The 19,330-nt window shown below is 38.5% G+C and overlaps 1 protein-coding gene across 1 annotated transcript; it reads left to right on the top strand.

The window, feature by feature from the left end:
* Positions 1 to 1,173: 1,173 nt before the first annotated feature.
* On the top strand, positions 1,174 to 17,539 carry LOC127915633 (uncharacterized). Its single transcript, XM_052495857.1, has 4 exons — positions 1,174 to 1,495; positions 1,602 to 2,105; positions 15,901 to 16,134; positions 16,785 to 17,539. Exons 1-4 carry the CDS (start codon positions 1,174 to 1,176, stop codon positions 17,537 to 17,539), a joined length of 1,815 nt encoding a protein of 604 aa, XP_052351817.1.
* The last annotated feature ends 1,791 nt before the right edge of the window (positions 17,540 to 19,330 follow it).

The following is a 19,330-nucleotide window of genomic DNA, read 5'->3' as shown; positions in this document are numbered from 1 at the left end:
TCAAACATATAAATGGTAAAGTAAAGTACAGATACACCAGACAACTACTTAAGTAGTACTTTAAAGTATGTTTACTTACTGTAACTACTTTAGACCACTGCTACAGAGAGAGGGATGGAGAAAGAGAGAGAGAGAAAGAGTGAGAGAGAGATATATAGAGAAAGAGAGCGCGAGAGAGAGAGAAAGAGAGAGCGATAGAGACATAGAGAAAGAGAGAGAACGACATAGAGAGAGACAGAGTGAGTCATTGTTCCAGCAGCATAAAATAAAGGAATACTGGAGAAGACCAGAAAATATCTACACCATGAGATAGCTAGCGGTATTTGGAGTTCATTCCATTAAAATTCAGTCAATAACCTGAAAATCAATACATTTAAAAGAAAATTGGAATCAGAATTTTGGTTTAGTTCTAGAATCGACTGAATTGAAATGGATCTGACCCCAGACCAGATGGTGTATAATCCACCCAGTAATGCTTCCTCTGCCAGAGGGATTGTGTAAAGCCAGTCTGCTTCCCAAATGGCACTCTATCCCTCGTCCCTATGTAGTGCACTACAAAACTAGTACACTACATATGGAACAGGGCACCATTTGGGACGTACCTTCAGAGAGATTGACATCACAGTGACAGGGCAAACCCTCCTGCCGAGAGAGATAAATCGTGAAAGTTGTTGATTTGTAATCTGGCTATCATGTTTTATTATTGGCTCATAGGATCATCTCTGAACCCTGTTTTGGTGTCACTAAGGCCGTTTTAGTTAATGAGCTGGTTTAATAAGTACTAGATCACTAATCCCTCGGACAGAGGACACTCCCTCCTAGATATACTGTTGGCCACAACAATTCCAGAAATTGGTACAGTGGGGTAGACTAGGGTTTGTGACAGAGGAGATAGAGTCGAGACAAGGAGCAGAAATAGGTCAACTACAGGCTTCCTCGGTTGTATTTCCATCATTACTAGGCTACTACTATTATAAATAAGGTATAAAGATCTTAGGCTAGTGTTTATAGTAGAGGAGAGAGACAAGGTGCAGGAAGATACATTCCTGAAACATAACAACAAAAATACTAAAATAAGAAAAAGAAGCCAAAAAAGAAAAGAAGCAACCAAAAAATGAAAATAAATGTATTATATCAACAACAAAAAATGTGAAAATAAGTCTAGAGGTTTGAATGGGTCTCCCGGTGAAGAGTGTGAGTGTTGCAGGCCACAGGCTACAGGTTACAGCCTACAGGCTACAGGCTACAGGCCACAGGCTACAGGTTACAGGCTACAGGCTACAGGCCACAGGCTACAGGCCCACAGGCTACAGGCCACAGGCCACAGGCCACAGGCCACAGGCCACAGGCCACAGGCCACAGGCCACAGGCTACAGGCCACAGGCTACAGGCCACAGGCTACAGGCCACAGGCTACAGGCCACAGGCCACAGGCTACAGGCCACAGGCCACAGGCCACAGGCTACAGGCTATAGGCTACAGGCCACAGGCTACAGGCCCACAGGCTACAGGCCACAGGCTATAGGCTACAGGCCACAGGTTACAGGCCACAGGCTACAGGCTACAGGCTACAGGCCACAGGCCACAGGCCACAGGCTACAGGCTACAGGCCACAGGCTACAGGCCCACAGGCTACAGGCCACAGGCTACAGGCCCACAGGCTACAGGCCACAGGCTACAGGTTACAGGCTACAGGCTACAGGCCACAGGCTACAGGTTACAGGCTACAGGCCACAGGCTACAGGCCACAGGCCACAGGCTACAGGCCACAGGCCACAGGCTCCAGGCTCCAGGCTACAGGCTACAGGCTACAGACCACAGGCCACAGGCTACAGGCCACAGGCCCCAGGCTACAGGCTACAGGCTACAGGCCACAGGCCCACAGGCTACAGGCCACAGGCTACAGGTTACAGGCCACAGGCTACAGGTTACAGGCTACAGGCTACAGGCCACAGGCCACAGGCCACAGGCTACAGGCCACAGGCTACAGGCTACAGGCCACAGGCTACAGGTTACAGGTTACAGGTTACAGGCTACAGGCCACAGGCCACAGGCCACAGGCCTTCCATTCTGCTTCGTGGTCATCTGGCTCCTGCAGCAGCTGTTGTACAGGGCAGGGTTTACACAGGTCTCTAATGATTTGCCAGCTGCCTTTGTGCTGAGTTTCGGAATCATCCTGCTTCGCGTAATAATATGATTGTTGGTTTTAATTTGTAATAAAAAAATGGCCGTGTTTAGTGTAAATTACATCTTAAAAGCAGAGAGCAAGAAATAAAGAGAAGCAGGTGAAAAGGGAAGCAGGTGAAAAGAATAACAGAGAGAAAAGGAGGAGGCTGATAAAATAGATTTCCCATCTGTGTTGCCATGGCGACAGTGGTGGCTGGTGGATGACTGATTTCCTGTACAGCTGTGTAGCTGGGAGGAAAAGGGTGAGCGAAGGAGGAGGAGCAGCGAGAGAGAGAGAGAGAGAGAGACTGTATTGATGTCATAGGCTGGGGGAGGAGCTTACTGAAGAAAGCAGTCCATGTTTTCTCTAGATTTTAAACCACATCTGATTTCCACATCTCCCCATTTCTACATGTTAATATCGGGTTATTGACTTGACAGTTATTACAATTCATGATGAATTTGGTTGACTACAATAGCAAATATACTGATGATGGTTTAGGGTAATTTTTTAACTGGGATTTATGATGTTCCCTACACATTACTAACAACAGTGAAGACTAAAAGAGAGAAAGAGAGAGAGTGAGAGTGAAAGGGAAAGAGAGAGAGGGGGAGAATCAGAGAGAGCGAGAGAAAGTGTGTCCCTAGCTTATTAAAGCAGACTGTGTACAATGTGATTAATGTCATCTCTTTAACCTGCCCACACACACACACACAGCATCCCCCTCCATGAGAAACACTCATTCAACGCACAACACAACTCTCCACCCCACTCAGAGCAAAACTCAACAATTGGGAACAATTACTCATACACTCACACACAAAGTGTAGGGGAGACCAGGGGGAGTTGTCACACTTTACTCTCGTGTATTTCTCAGCACCAGTATATCTTACAAGACTATTTTCAAAATTGAAATGGGAACCCTTTTTTATCCTAATATATTATTCAAACATGGAGTTTTAAGCCATCAAACACACTGTGTCCACTTGTGACAACCAGCCCCATTGGATGTCACATAGTACGGGGTTGGTTGTTTATGATAATGAGGTTAATAGTGACAAACAACCCCCCACATTCCATGTGACAAACAATCCATAACCACTCCCCAATGCTAATTAAGATGCTAGTTACCACATGGTTTGATTTAGGAACTCAGAAATCTGTGTGAAATATAGCTCGCTCTTTCCTCTTTTCAACAAAGATCATTGTTTATGGATCTGTTAAATGTTTCTGTTTTTATTTGTATCTAGTTTTTTTAAACTGCTCAATGGATATGATTAATGCTTGGATAACATATGTATTGATTTATTTTGCATTCTTTATGCGGTGGGCACTGCACAAAACCCAGAAAGTATTACCACTGTTATAGTATCTGGTGAATCATTGTAATGTTTGTTTGTGTCAATCCTGTAAGGGATTAACTAGTGATTTAACACAAAAATAAAATATAATTCATTAATTAGATTCCCCCATAATTCAAACATTTACAAAGAAAACACAAACATATATATATATATATATATATATATATATATATATATATAGTGCCTTGTGAAAGTATTCGGCCCCCTTGAACTTTGCGACCTTTTGCCACATTTCAGGCTTCAAACATAAAGATATAAAACTGTATTTTTTTGTGAAGAATCAACAACAAGTGGGACACAATCATGAAGTGGAATGACATTTATTGGATATTTCAAACTTTTTTAACAAATCAAAAACTGAAGAATTGGGCGTGCAAAATTATTCAGCCCCCTTAAGTTAATACTTTGTAGCGCCACCTTTTGCTGCGATTACAGCTGTAAGTCGCTTGGGGTATGTCTCTATCAGTTTTGCACATCGAGAGACTGAAATTCTTTCCCATTCCTCCTTGCAAAACAGCTCGAGCTCAGTGAGGTTGGATGGAGAACATTTGTGAACAGCAGTTTTCAGTTCTTTCCACAGATTCTCGATTGGATTCAGGTCTGGACTTTGACTTGGCCATTCTAACACCTGGATATGTTTATTTTTGAACCATTCCATTGTAGATTTTGCTTTATGTTTTGGATCATTGTCTTGTTGGAAGACAAATCTCCGTCCCAGTCTCAGGTCTTTTGCAGACTCCATCAGGTTTTCTTCCAGAATGGTCCTGTATTTGGCTCCATCCATCTTCCCATCAATTTTAACCATCTTCCCTGTCCCTGCTGAAGAAAAGCAGGCCCAAACCATGATGCTGCCACCACCATGTTTGACAGTGGGGATAGGGTGTTCAGGGTGATGAGCTGTGTTGCTTTTACGCCAAACATAACGTTTTGCATTGTTGCCAAAAAGTTCAATTTTGGTTTCATCTGACCAGAGCACCTTCTTCCACATGTTTGGTGTGTCTCCCAGGTGGCTTGTGACAAACTTTAAACGACACTTTTTATGGATATCTTTAAGAAATGGCTTTCTTCTTGCCACTCTTCCATAAAGGCCAGATTTGTGCAATATACGACTGATTGTTGTCCTATGGACAGAGTCTCCCACCTCAGCTGTAGATCTCTGCAGTTCATCCAGAGTGATCATGGGCCTCTTGGCTGCATCTCTGATCAGTCTTCTCCTTGTATGAGCTGAAAGTTGAGGGACGGCCAGGTCTTGGTAGATTTGCAGTGGTCTGATACTCCTTCCATTTCAATATTATCGCTTGCACAGTGCTCCTTGGGATGTTTAAAGCTTGGGAAATCTTTTTGTATCCAAATCCGGCTTTAAACGTCTTCACAACAGTATCTCGGACCTGCCTGGTGTGTTCCTTGTTCTTCATGATACTCTCTGCGCTTTTAACGGACCTCTGAGACTATCACAGTGCAGGTGCATTTATACGGAGACCTGATTACACACAGGTGGATTGTATTTATCATCATTAGTCATTTAGGTCAACATTGGATCATTCAGAGATCCGCACTGAACTTCTGGAGAGAGTTTGCTGCACTGAAAGTAAAGGGGCTGAATAATTTTGCACAGCCATTTTTTCTGTTTTTGATTTGTTAAAAAAGTTTGAAATATCCAATAAATGACGTTCCACTTCATGATTGTGTCCAACTTGTTGTTGATTCTTCACAAAAAAGTCGGACCACAATGCAGCGTGTAGATTGCGATCCATGTTTAATGGAAAAAACACACGTAAACACGAATCAATACAAAAAAACAATAAACGTAACGAAAACCGAAACAGCCAGTAGATAGTAGATAGTTACAAAGTAGCTAGTTACAAAGACACTAAGGACAATCACCCACGACAAACTCAAAGAATATGGCTGCCTAAATATGGTTCCCAATCAGAGACAACGATAAACACCTGACTCTGATTGAGAACCACTCCATACAGCCATAGACTCTGCTAGATCACCCCACTAGCTACAATCCCACTATATATCAAAACCCCAAGACAAAACACACCACAATTCCAAAATCCCATGCCACACCCTGGCCTGACCCAATACATAAAGATAAACACAAAATACTTCGACCAGGGCGTGACACTTTCACTTATGAAAAACACAAATTCCATTCACCTCAATGTTTTGTCATTCTGACATGAATTGACCAGGTAGACGAGTTCTTTCAAAGAATTCACACATTTTATCCTTAAAAATATTGCCCAGCTCCATTTAGATTGGGAGTAATTAGTGCTGTGACAACCAACCTGGTCTGCCCTACTACACACAGTTCCCTTACAGTGCATTCAGAAAGTATTCAGACCCCTTGACTTTCTCCACATTTTGTTATGTTACAGCCGTATTCTAAAATTGGTTAAAAATAATGTATTTCCTCATCAATCTACACACAATACCCCATAATGACAAAGTGAAAACTAATGAATTGTCCGTAGAGCTCCGAGACAGGATTTTGTCGAGTCACAGATCTGGGGAAGGGTACCAAAAAATATCAGCATGTCTGAATACTTATGCAAATGTTATATATATATATATATATATGCAAACATTTCTATATATTTTTTTGTTGCTTTGTCACTATGGGGTATCTTATGTACATTAATGAGGGGGGGAAACAATTTAATAAATTTTAGAACAAGGTTGTAAAGTAACAAAATGTGGACAAAGTCAAGAGGTCTGAAAACTTTCAGAATGCCCTGTATACACGTGCTTATAGTGAGCTACAAGAAACAACTATGATCATAGTTCTAACCTGGGGTCTATAACAGCTTTTCATCACACTCAAGTACTAAATATAAACGCAACATGTAGTGTGTTGGTCCCATGTTTCATGATCTGAAATAAATGATCCCAGAAATGGTCCATACACACAAAAAGCTTATTTCTCTAATGTTGGGCACAAATTAGTTTACACCCCTGTTAGTGAGCATTTCTTCTTTGCCAAGATAATCCATTACCTGACAGGTGTGGCATATCAAGAAGCTGATTAAACAGCATGATCATTACACGGGTGTACCTTGTGCTGGGGACAATAAAAAGGCACTCTAAAATTGGCCATTTTATCACACAACACAATGGCACAGATATCTCAAGTTTTGAGGGAGCATGCAATTGACATGCTAACTGCAGGAATGTCCACCAGAGCTGTTGCCAGAGAACTGAATGTTTATTTCTCTACCACATTGCCTCCAACATGTTATAGAGAATTTGGCAGTATGTCCAACCGACCTCACATACATAAACACTATTCACGCATACACTGACATACATAAACACTAGTCACTCACACACTCACATGAACTCAGCAAAGAAAGAAACGTCCCTTTTTCAGGACCCTGTCTTTCAAAGATAATTAGTAAAAATCCAAATAACTTCACAGATCTTCATTGTAAAGGGTTTTAACACTGTTTCCCATGCTTGTTCAATGAACCATAAACAATTAATGAACATGCACCTGTGGAACGGTCGTTAAGACACTAACAGCTTACATACGGTAGGCAATTAATGTCACAGTTATGAAAACTTAGGACACTAAAGAGGCCTTTCTACTGACTCTGAAAAACACCAAAAGAAAGATGCCCAGGGTCCCTGCTCATCTGTGTGAAGGTGCCTTAGGCATGCTGCAAGGAGGCTTAAAGACTGCAGATGTGGCCAGGGCAATAAATTGCAATGTCCGTACTGTAAGAAGCATAAGACAGCGCTACAGGGAGACAGGACGGACAGCTGAGCGTCCTCGCAGTGGCAGCCCACGTGTAACAACACCGAAATAGGATCAGTACATCCGAACATCACACCTGTGCGACAGGTACAGGATGGCAATAACAACTGCTTGAGTTACACCAGGAAGGCACAATACCAATACCTGAAGGCTTGTAGGCCTGATGTAAGGCTGGTCCTCACCAGAGATCACCGGCAACAACGTCGCCTATGGGCACAAACCCACTACAAACTGGATCAGACAGGACTGGCAAAAAGAGCTCTTCACTGACGAGTCACGTTTTTTTTCCATCGGGGTGATGGTCGGATTTGCGTTTATCGTCGAAGGAATGAGTGTTACACCGAGGACTGTACTCTGGAGCAGGATCAATTTGGAGGTGGAGGGTCCGTCATGGACTGGGGCAGTGTGCCACTGCATCATTGGTCTGAGCTTGTTGCCAATGCAGGAAATCTCAAAGCTGTGCGTTACAGGGAAGACATCCTCCTCCCTAATTTGGTACCCTTCCTGCAGGCTCATGCTGACATGACCCTCCAGCATGACAATGCCACCAGCCATACTGTTCGTTTTGTGCGTGATTTCCTGCAAGACAGGAATGTCAGTGTTCTGCCATGGCCAGCGAAGAGCCCGGATCTCAATCCCATTGAGCACGTCTGGGACCTGTTGGATCGGAGGGTGAGGGCTAGGGCCATTCCCCCCCAGAAATGTCTGGGTACACTATTCACTCACATGCATAAACACTATTCACTCACATTCATAAACACTATTCACTCACATTCATAAACACTATTCACTCACATTCATAAACACTATTCACTCACATGCATAAACACTATTCACTCACATTCATAAACACTATCCACTCACATACTCACATTCATAAACACTATTCACTCACATTCATAAACACTATTCACTCACATTCATGAACACTATTCACTCACACACTCACATACATAAACACTATTCACTCATACATAAACACTATTCACTCATACATAACCACTATTCACTAATACATAAACACTATTCACTCATACAATCACATACATAAATACTATTCACTCATACATAAACACTATTCACACATACATAAACACTATTCACTCATACATAAATACTATTCACTCATACATAAACACTATTCACTCATATATAAACACTATTCACTCATACATAAACACTATTCACTCATACATAAACACTATTCACTCATACATAAACACTATTCACTCATACATAAACACTATTCACTCATACATAAACACTATTCACTCATACATAAACACTATTCACTCATACATAAACACTATTCACTCATACATAAACACTATTCACTCATACATAAACACTATTCACTCATACATAAACACTATTCACTCATACATAAACACTATTCACTCATACATAAACACTATTCACTCATACATAAACACTATTCACTCATACATAAACACTATTCACTCATACATAAACACTATTCACTCATACATAAACACTATTCACACATACATAAACACTATTCACTCATACATAAACACTATTCACTCATACATAAACACTATTCACTCATATATAAACACTATTCACTCATATATAAACACTATTCACTCATACATAAACACTATTCACTCATATATAAACACTATTCACTCATACATAAACACTATTCACTCATACATAAACACTATTCACTCATACATAAACACTATTCACACATACATAAACACTATTCACTCATACATAAATACTATTCACTCATACATAAACACTATTCACTACATAAACACTATTCACTCATATATAAACACTATTCACTCATACATAAACACTATTCACTCATACATAAACACTATTCACTCATACATAAACACTATTCACTCATACATAAACACTATTCACTCATACATAAACACTATTCACTCATACATAAACACTATTCACTCATACATAAACACTATTCACTCATACATAAACACTATTCACTCATACATAAACACTATTATTCACACTCATACATAAACACTATTCACTCATACATAAACACTATTCACACTCATACATAAACACTATTCACTCATACATAAACACTATTCACTCATACATAAACACTATTCACTCATACATAAACACTATTCACACATACATAAACACTATTCACTCATACATAAATACTATTCACTCATACATAAACACTATTCACTCATACATAAACACTATTCACACATACATAAACACTATTCACTCATACATAAATACTATTCACTCATACATAAACACTATTCACTCATACATAAACACTATTCACTCATACATAAACACTATTCACTCATACATAAACACTATTCACTCATACATAAACACTATTCACTCATACATAAACACTATTCACTCATACATAAACACTATTCACTCATACATAAACACTATTCACTCATACATAAACACTATTCACACATACATAAACACTATTCACTCATACATAAATACTATTCACTCATACATAAACACTATTCACTCATACATAAACACTATTCACACATACATAAACACTATTCACTCATACATAAATACTATTCACTCATACATAAACACTATTCACTCATATATAAACACTATTTCATATATAAACACTATACATAAACACTATTCACTCATATATAAACACTATTCACTCATACATAAATACTATTCACTCATACATAAACACTATTCACTCATACATAAACACTATTCACTCATACATAAACACTATTCACTCATACATAAACACTATTCACTCATACATAAACACTATTCACTCATACATAAACACTATTCACACATACATAAACACTATTCACTCATACATAAATACTATTCACTCATACATAAACACTATTCACTCATACATAAACACTATTCACTCATACATAAACACTATTCACTCATATATAAACACTATTCACTCATACATAAACACTATTCACTCATACATAAACACTATTCACTCATACATAAACACTATTCACTCATACATAAACACTATTCACTCATACATAAACACTATTCACTCATACATAAACACTATTCACATACATAAACACTATTCACTCATACATAAATACTATTCACTCATACATAAACACTATTCACTCATACATAAACACTATTCACACATACATAAACACTATTCACTCATACATAAACACTATTCACTCATACATAAACACTATTCACTCATATATAAACACTATTCACTCATATATAAACACTATTCACTCATACATAAACACTATTCACTCATATATAAACACTATTCACTCATACATAAACACTATTCACTCATACATAAACACTATTCACTCATACATAAACACTATTCACACATACATAAACACTATTCACTCATACATAACCACTATTCACTCATACATAAACACTATTCACTCATACATAAACACTATTCACTCATACATAAATACTATTCACTCATACATAAACACTATTCACTCATATATAAACACTATTCACTCATACATAAACACTATTCACTCATACATAAACACTATTCACACATACATAAACACTATTCACTCATACATAAACACTATTCACTCATATATAAACACTATTCACACATACATAAACACTATTCACTCATACATAACCACTATTCACTCATACATAAACACTATTCACTCATACATAAACACTATTCACTCATACATAAACACTATTCACTCATATATAAACACTATTCACTCATATATAAACACTATTCACTCATACATAAACACTATTCACTCATACATAAACACTATTCACTCATACATAAACACTATTCACTCATACATAAACACTATTCACTCATACATAAACACTATTCACTCATACATAAACACTATTCACTCATACATAAACACTATTCACTCATATATAAACACTATTCACTCATACATAAACACTATTCACTCATACATAAACACTATTCACTCATACATAAACACTATTCACTCATACATAAATACTATTCACTCATACATAACCACTATTCACTAATACATAAACACTATTCACACATACATAAACACTATTCACTCATACATAACCACTATTCACTCATACATAAACACTATTCACTCATACATAACCACTATTCACTAATACATAAACACTATTCACACATACATAGACACTATTCACTCATACATAAATACTATTCACACATACATAAACACTATTCACTCATACAATCACATACATAAATACTATTCACTCATACATAAACACTATTCACTCATACATAAACACTATTCACTCATACATAAACACTATTCACTCATACATAAACACTATTCACTCATACATAAACACTATTCACTCATACATAAACACTATTCACTCATACATAAACACTATTCACTCATACATAAACACTATTCACTCATACATAAACACTATTCACTCATACATAAACACTATTCACTCATACATAAACACTATTCACTCATATATAAACACTATTCACTCATACATAAACACTATTCACACATACATAAACACTATTCACTCATACATAACCACTATTCACTCATATATAAACACTATTCACTCATACATAAACACTATTCACTCATATATAAACACTATTCACTCATACATAAACACTATTCACACATACATAAACACTATTCACTCATACATAAACACTATTCACTCATACATAAACACTATTCACTCATACATAAACACTATTCACTCATACATAAACACTATGCACTCATACATAAACACTATTCACTCATACATAAACACTATTCACTCATACATAAACACTATTCACTCATACATAAACACTATTCACTCATACATAAACACTATTCACTCATACATAAACACTATTCACTCATACATAAACACTATTCACTCATACATAAACACTATTCACTCATACATAAACACTATTCACTCATACATAAACACTATTCACTCATACATAACCACTATTCACACATACATAAACACTATTCACACATACATAAATACTATTCACTCATACATAAACACTATTCACTCATACATAACCACTATTCACTCATACATAAACACTATTCACTCATACATAAACACTATTCACTCATACATAAACACTATTCACTCATACATAAACACTATTCACTCATACATAAACACTATTCACTCATATATAAACACTATTCACTCATACATAAACACTATTCACTCATACATAAACACTATTCACTCATACATAAACACTATTCACTCATACATAAACACTATTCACTCATACATAAACACTATTCACTCATACATAAACACTATTCAGTCATACATAAACACTATTCACTCATATATAAACACTATTCACTCATACATAAACACTATTCACTCATACATAACCACTATTCACACATACATAAACACTATTCACACATACATAAATACTATTCACTCATACATAAACACTATTCACTCATACATAACCACTATTCACTCATACATAAACACTATTCACTCATACATAAACACTATTCACTCATACATAAACACTATTCACTCATACATAAACACTATTCACTCATACATAAACACTATTCACTCATATATAAACACTATTCACTCATACATAAACACTATTCACTCATACATAAACACTATTCACTCATACATAAACACTATTCACTCATACATAAACACTATTCACTCATACATAACCACTATTCACTCATACATAAACGCTATTCACTCATACATAAACACTATTCACTCATACATAAACACTATTCACTCATACATAAACACTATTCACTCATACATAAACACTATTCACACATACATAAATACTATTCACTCATACATAAACACTATTCACTCATACATAACCACTATTCACACATACATAAATACTATTCACTCATACATAAACACTATTCACTCATACATAAACACTATTCACTCATACATAAACACTATTCACTCATACATAAACACTATTCACACATACATAAACACTATTCACTCATACATAACCACTATTCACTCATATATAAACACTATTCACTCATACATAAACACTATTCACTCATACATAAACACTATTCACTCATACATAAACACTATTCACTCATACATAAACACTATTCACTCATACATAAACACTATTCACTCATACATAAACACTATTCACTCATACATAACCACTATTCACTCATACATAAACACTATTCACTCATACATAAACACTATTCAGTCATACACAAGATTTGAGAAAGTGATATTAGTAACAACGTTCTCTGACCTGTATCCTTGGAGACAGAGCACATAGTGAGGGGCTATAGAGAGACAGGCATGTCCAATCTATGTGCAATGTTTGTGTGTGTGTGTGCGACTAAACATTATGTAGCTTCATGATCCCTCATGTCTCCATTAAAAAACGTGCAGTTATAGTTTGTCAACTTGATACACAGACAATGAATATATCATATTGAATGTTGAATTACATTGAAATATAATTGTAAAACTATATTCATTCAATTCGGTATCAAAACATGAAATACAAGTTCAATTTATGAATTCAATGATTACATTTGTGAATTACAAATGCAACAATATTTGAATTAAAATAGTTAGGGTTCAGGTTATTTTAGGGACACAGTCAATCATTCTCCACAGCTCTGGCACAGTGTTTTGGGACAAAGACAACACTGCCACTTGGTGGCTAACTATAGTATGATGAGGCAGAAAACTATTGACTGCGGAGGTGAGATGTTTTCTACGGGCAGCAGAGGGGAGCATGTCTCCATGGATACAGAATATTGGCTTCTCCCAGTGTCCTCAGAATGTCAGTCGAGAGGAGAGGTCTCAGTTCCAATACTTCCCTCTTTGAAGTAATTCTTGATCTGACATTATTTGGACATAAAGCAGGGACTCCAATACATATATTTGCCTCTGATAAACCCACTGTTAGATCAGTGAAAATGTCAAGGAAGGTTTAGGTATAAGAGCATTAGTCATTTAGTATACGCAATGTACAGTCAGTGGTGCATTCACAAAGTATTTGAGTAGGGCACTGCGTTTGACTCTGTTTTCATTGCTCCGTCTGTTATACACAGAGTATACAAAAAACTAAAGACAACTTCCTGATATTGAATTCTATACTCCTGTTCATTTACTAATTAAATGATGTTACCTTCAGTCTGTTATATCAGGATTTGTAAGATACTGATAGAAACTAAAACAGACAGAGCCCCAGTCTACCAAAGTTAAATGTTTATTCACGGGAACGTTCTGACGGGTACAGTACAGGACCTTCAATTTACAGTGACACACATACTTCCACACCAAACATCAAAGCCGCGCGATCCAATAGAGCGTAGGGGAGTATGTGAGAATAGTGTCTTCCTACCCTCCCCTAAGATAGGGAGAGACCTGGGACTGGGAAGTGTCCCAGCCAAGGTCTCCCCGGATCTGGCTCAGACAGATAGTCTGTTCTCAAAACACTAGACACACTGTTCCCAAAATGTTGATTCTATCTAAAACCACACACAGTATTATAACATAATCATCGAATGAGTCTAACACTTACACACATGTATTATAATAATCTATTGATTCAAATTAATTTCATACAACCACATGGTATCAGACCTATGGTTTCAGGACTGTAACATTCTAATAATTTATTAAAACAAATTTCCTTATCAAAAACCCTGACAAACTTTTACAGATGCCTCCATCGAGAGCATCCTGTCGGGCTGTATCACCGCCTGGTATGGCAATTGCACCGCCCTCAATCGCAAGGCTCTCCAGAGGGTAGTGAGGTCTGCACAACGCATCACCGGGGGCAAACTACCTGCCCTCCTGGACACCTACAGCACCCGATGTCACAGAAAGGCCAAAAAGATCATCAAGGACAACAACCACCCGAGCCACTGCCTGTTCACCTTGCTACCATCCAGAAGGTGAGGTCAGTACAGGTGCATCAAAGCTGGGACCGAGAGACTGAAAAACAGCTTCTATCTCAAGGCCATCAGCCTGTTAAACAGCCATCACTAACACAGAGAGGCTGCAACCTACAGTTGAAGTTGGAAATCAGGGAATTTTTACTAGGATTAAAGTTGAAATGTATTTGGCTATGGTATATGTAAACTTCCAACTTCAATTGTACATACTGACTAGAAATATTGGCCACTTTAATAAATGGATCACTAGTCACCTTAAATAATTCCACTTTAATAATGTTTACATATCTTGCATTTCTCATCTCATATGTATATACTGTATTTCATACCATCTGTTGTATCTTGCCTGTGCCGCTCCAGTCATCGCTCATTCATCTATTTATATGTATATATTCTTATTCCATCCCATTAGATTTGTGTGTATCAGGTAGTTGTTGGGGAATTGTTAGATTACTTGTTTGATATTACTGCACTGTCAGAACTTGATGCACAAGTGTAACAATTGCTTAACATTAAAGCTTAAACCCTATTGGACCAGTTAGGTTCTCTATTGGACCAGTTAGGTACTCTATTGGACCAGTTAGGTTCTCTATTGGACCAGTTAGGTACTCTATTAAACCAGTTAGGTACTCTATTGGACCAGTTAGGTTCTCTATTGGACCAGTTAGGTTCGCTACTGGAGCAGTTAGGTTCTCTATTGGACCAGTTAGGTTCTCTATTGGACCAGTTAGGTTCTCTATTGGACCAGTTAGGTTCGCTACTGGAGCAGTTAGGTTCTCTATTGGACAGTTAGGTTCTCTATTGGACCAGTTAGGTTCGCTACTGGAGCAGTTAGGTTCTCTATTGGAGCAGTTAGGTTCTCTATTGGACCAGTTAGGTTCTCTATTGGACCAGTTAGGTTCTCTATTGGACCAGTTAGGTACTCTATTGGACCAGTTAGGTTCTCTATTGGACCAGTTAGGTTCTCTATTGGACCAGTTAGGTTCTCTATTGGACCAGTTAGGTTCTCTATTGGACCAGTTAGGGTCTCTATTGGACCAGTTAGGTTCTCTATTGGACCAGTTAGGTTCTCTATTGGACCAGTTAGGTTCTCTATTGGACCAGTTAGGTTCTCTATTGGACCAGTTAGGTTCGCTACTGGAGCAGTTAGGTTCTCTATTGGACCAGTTAGGTTCTCTATTGGACCAGTTAGGTTCTCTATTGGACCAGTTAGGTACCCTATTGGACCAGTTAGGTACCCTATTGGACCAGTTAGGTTCTCTATTGGACCAGTTGGGTTCTCTATTGGACCAGTTAGGTTCTCTATTGGACCAATTAGGTTCTCTATTGGACCAGTTAGGTACTCTATTGGACCAGTTAGGTTCTCTATTGGACCAGTTAGGTACTCTATTGGACCAGTTAGGTACTCTATTGGACCAGTTAGGTACTATATTGGACCAGTTAGGTTCTCTATTGGACCAGTTAGGCTCGCTACTGGAGCAGTTAGGTTCTCTATTGGACAGTTAGGTTCTCTATTGGACCAGTTAGGTTCGCTACTGGAGCAGTTAGGTTCTCTACTGGAGCAGTTAGGTTCTCTATTGGAGCAGTTAGGTTCTCTATTGGACCAGTTAGGTTCTCTATTGGACCAGTTAGGTACTCTATTGGACCAGTTAGGTTCTCTATTGGACCAGTTAGGTTCTCTATTGGACCAGTTAGGTTCTCTATTGGACCAGTTAGGTACTCTATTGGACCAGTTAGGGTCTCTATTGGACCAGTTAGGTTCTCTATTGGACCAGTTAGGTACTCTATTGGACCAGTTAGGGTCTCTATTGGACCAGTTAGGTACTCTATTGGACCAGTTAGGTTCTCTATTGGACCAGTTAGGTACTCTATTGGACCAGTTAGGTTCTCTATTGGACCAGTTAGGTACTCTATTGGACCAGTTAGGTTCTCTATTGGACCAGTTAGGTACTCTATTGGACCAGTTAGGTTCTCTATTGGACCAGTTAGGTACTCTATTGGACCAGTTAGGTTCTCTATTGGACCAGTTAGGTACTCTATTGGACCAGTTAGGTTCTCTATTGGACCAGTTAGGTTCTCTATTGGACCAGTTAGGTACTCTATTGGACCAGTTAGGGTCTCTATTGGACCAGTTAGGTTCTCTATTGGACCAGTTAGGTACTCTATTGGACCAGTTAGGGTCTCTATTGGACCAGTTAGGTACTCTATTGGACCAGTTAGGTTCTCTATTGGACCAGTTAGGTACTCTATTGGACCAGTTAGGGTCTCTACTGGAGCAGTAGGGAGAAATGAAAACCACACAACTGAATCATTCAGGGGAAAAAATGCCAACGTGTATATTGTAAATAAAAATACTTATTTGTACAATGAGCTCAATATGAATGAAATACATCAATAGTACAATAGGCCATATATCCTGCCTATAGTTTACTAGGGTCACCCAACTATCTTAATCCGAGGGTCTCTCAGATGTCAACGCTCAAAGTTCAATAGCAATACAATAAACATGAATCCACAGAAAAACACAACCCAATTCACAAATACTGACTTTTCCCTCAATCCCTTCACAGCATGTGAAGGGATTAATATCCAGTTCTCTCAGTTTTATACAACTTCTCAACATTTTGAAACATAGTTTTTCTTCATGGAATGGCGGTAGCTATTCACGTTACGTTCTAGCTCTTTTCTTTCAGAATGTTGGCGCCAATTGGTGTATGACTTGAGGTTAGGAGACGGACTAAGAGAATATTGAGTTTTGATTGGCTCAAGATAAACTGCTCGTCATGCAGCTTCTGACAGCTAATTTGTAATAGCTGTCAACTTAAACATATTAATAGCAATATAGTATAATAAGATTGGTTACTGGAATCCCACGAGTAACGATAAGTATTCAGCATTAGTTGACCTGCGTTACACAAGCATTAACATCTGCTAACCATGTGTATGTGACCAATAAAATTTGATTTGTACCTCCCACTTTTGTCCTCAGAACAGCCTCAACTCGTGGGGACATGGACTCTACAAGTTGTTGAAAGCGTTCCACAGGGACGTTGGCCCATGTTGACTCCAATGCTTCCCACAGTTGTGTCAAGTTGGCTGGATGTCCTTTGGGTGGTGGAACATTCTCGATACACACGGGAAACTGTTGAATGTGAAAAACCCAGCAGCTTTTGTAGTTTTTGACACACTGAAACTGGTACGCCTGACACGTACTATAATATCTCGTTCAAAGGCACTTAAATAATTTGTCTTGCCCGTTCACCCTCTGAATGGCAAACATACACAATCCATGTCTCAATTGTCTCAAGACCTAAAAATCCTCCCCTTCATCTACACTGATTGAAGTGGATTGAACAGGTTAAATCAATAAGGGATCATAGATTGACCAGGTGAAAGCTGTCATGGAGTAGGTTGACCAGGTGAAAGCTGTCATGGAGTAGGTTGACCAGGTGAAAGCTGTCATGGAGTAGGTTGACCAGGTGAAAGCTGTCATGGAGTAGATTGACCAGGTGAAAGCTGTCATGGAGTAGGTTGACCAGGTGAAAGCTGTCATGGAGTAGGTTGACCAGGTGAAAGCTGTCATGGAGTAGGTTGACCAGGTGAAAGCTGTCATGGAGTAGGTTGACCAGGTGAAAGCTGTCATGGAGTAGGTTGACCAGGTGAAAGCTGTCATGGAGTAGGTTGACCAGGTGAAAGCTGTCATGGAGTAGGTTGACCAGGTGAAAGCTGTCATGGAGTAGGTTGACCAGGTGAGCTGTCATGGAGTAGGTTGACCAGGTGAAAGCTGTCATGGAGTAGGTTGACCAGGTGAAAGCTGTCATGGAGTAGATTGACCAGGTGAAAGCTGTCATGGAGTAGGTTGACCAGGTGAAAGCTGTCATGGAGTAGGTTGACCAGGTGAAAGCTGTCATGGAGTAGGTTGACCAGGTGAAAGCTGTCATGGAGTAGGTTGACCAGGTGAAAGCTGTCATGGAGTAGGTTGACCAGGTGAAAGCTGTCATGGAGTAGGTTGACCAGGTGAAAGCTGTCATGGAGTAGGTTGACCAGGTGAAAGCTGTCATGGAGTAGATTGA

This window comes from Oncorhynchus keta, chromosome 35 (genome assembly GCF_023373465.1).
Source record: "Oncorhynchus keta strain PuntledgeMale-10-30-2019 chromosome 35, Oket_V2, whole genome shotgun sequence".
NCBI classification, from domain to species: domain Eukaryota; kingdom Metazoa; phylum Chordata; class Actinopteri; order Salmoniformes; family Salmonidae; genus Oncorhynchus; species Oncorhynchus keta.
This window is presented reverse-complemented; position numbering and strand designations above follow the sequence as displayed.

Excerpts from the sequence above, each read along its gene's own strand:
- LOC127915633 (XM_052495857.1), top strand. The coding sequence starts at position 1,174 with ATGGGTCTCCCGGTGAAGAGTGTGAGTGTTGCAGGCCACAGGCTACAG. Across the intron at positions 1,496-1,601 it reads CTACAGGCCACAGGCTACAG|GCTACAGGCCACAGGCTACA; the intron begins GCCCACAGGCTA and ends CACAGGCTACAG. Across the intron at positions 2,106-15,900 it reads TGGCTCCTGCAGCAGCTGTT|TTAGGTTCTCTATTGGACCA; the intron begins GTACAGGGCAGG and ends CTATTGGACCAG.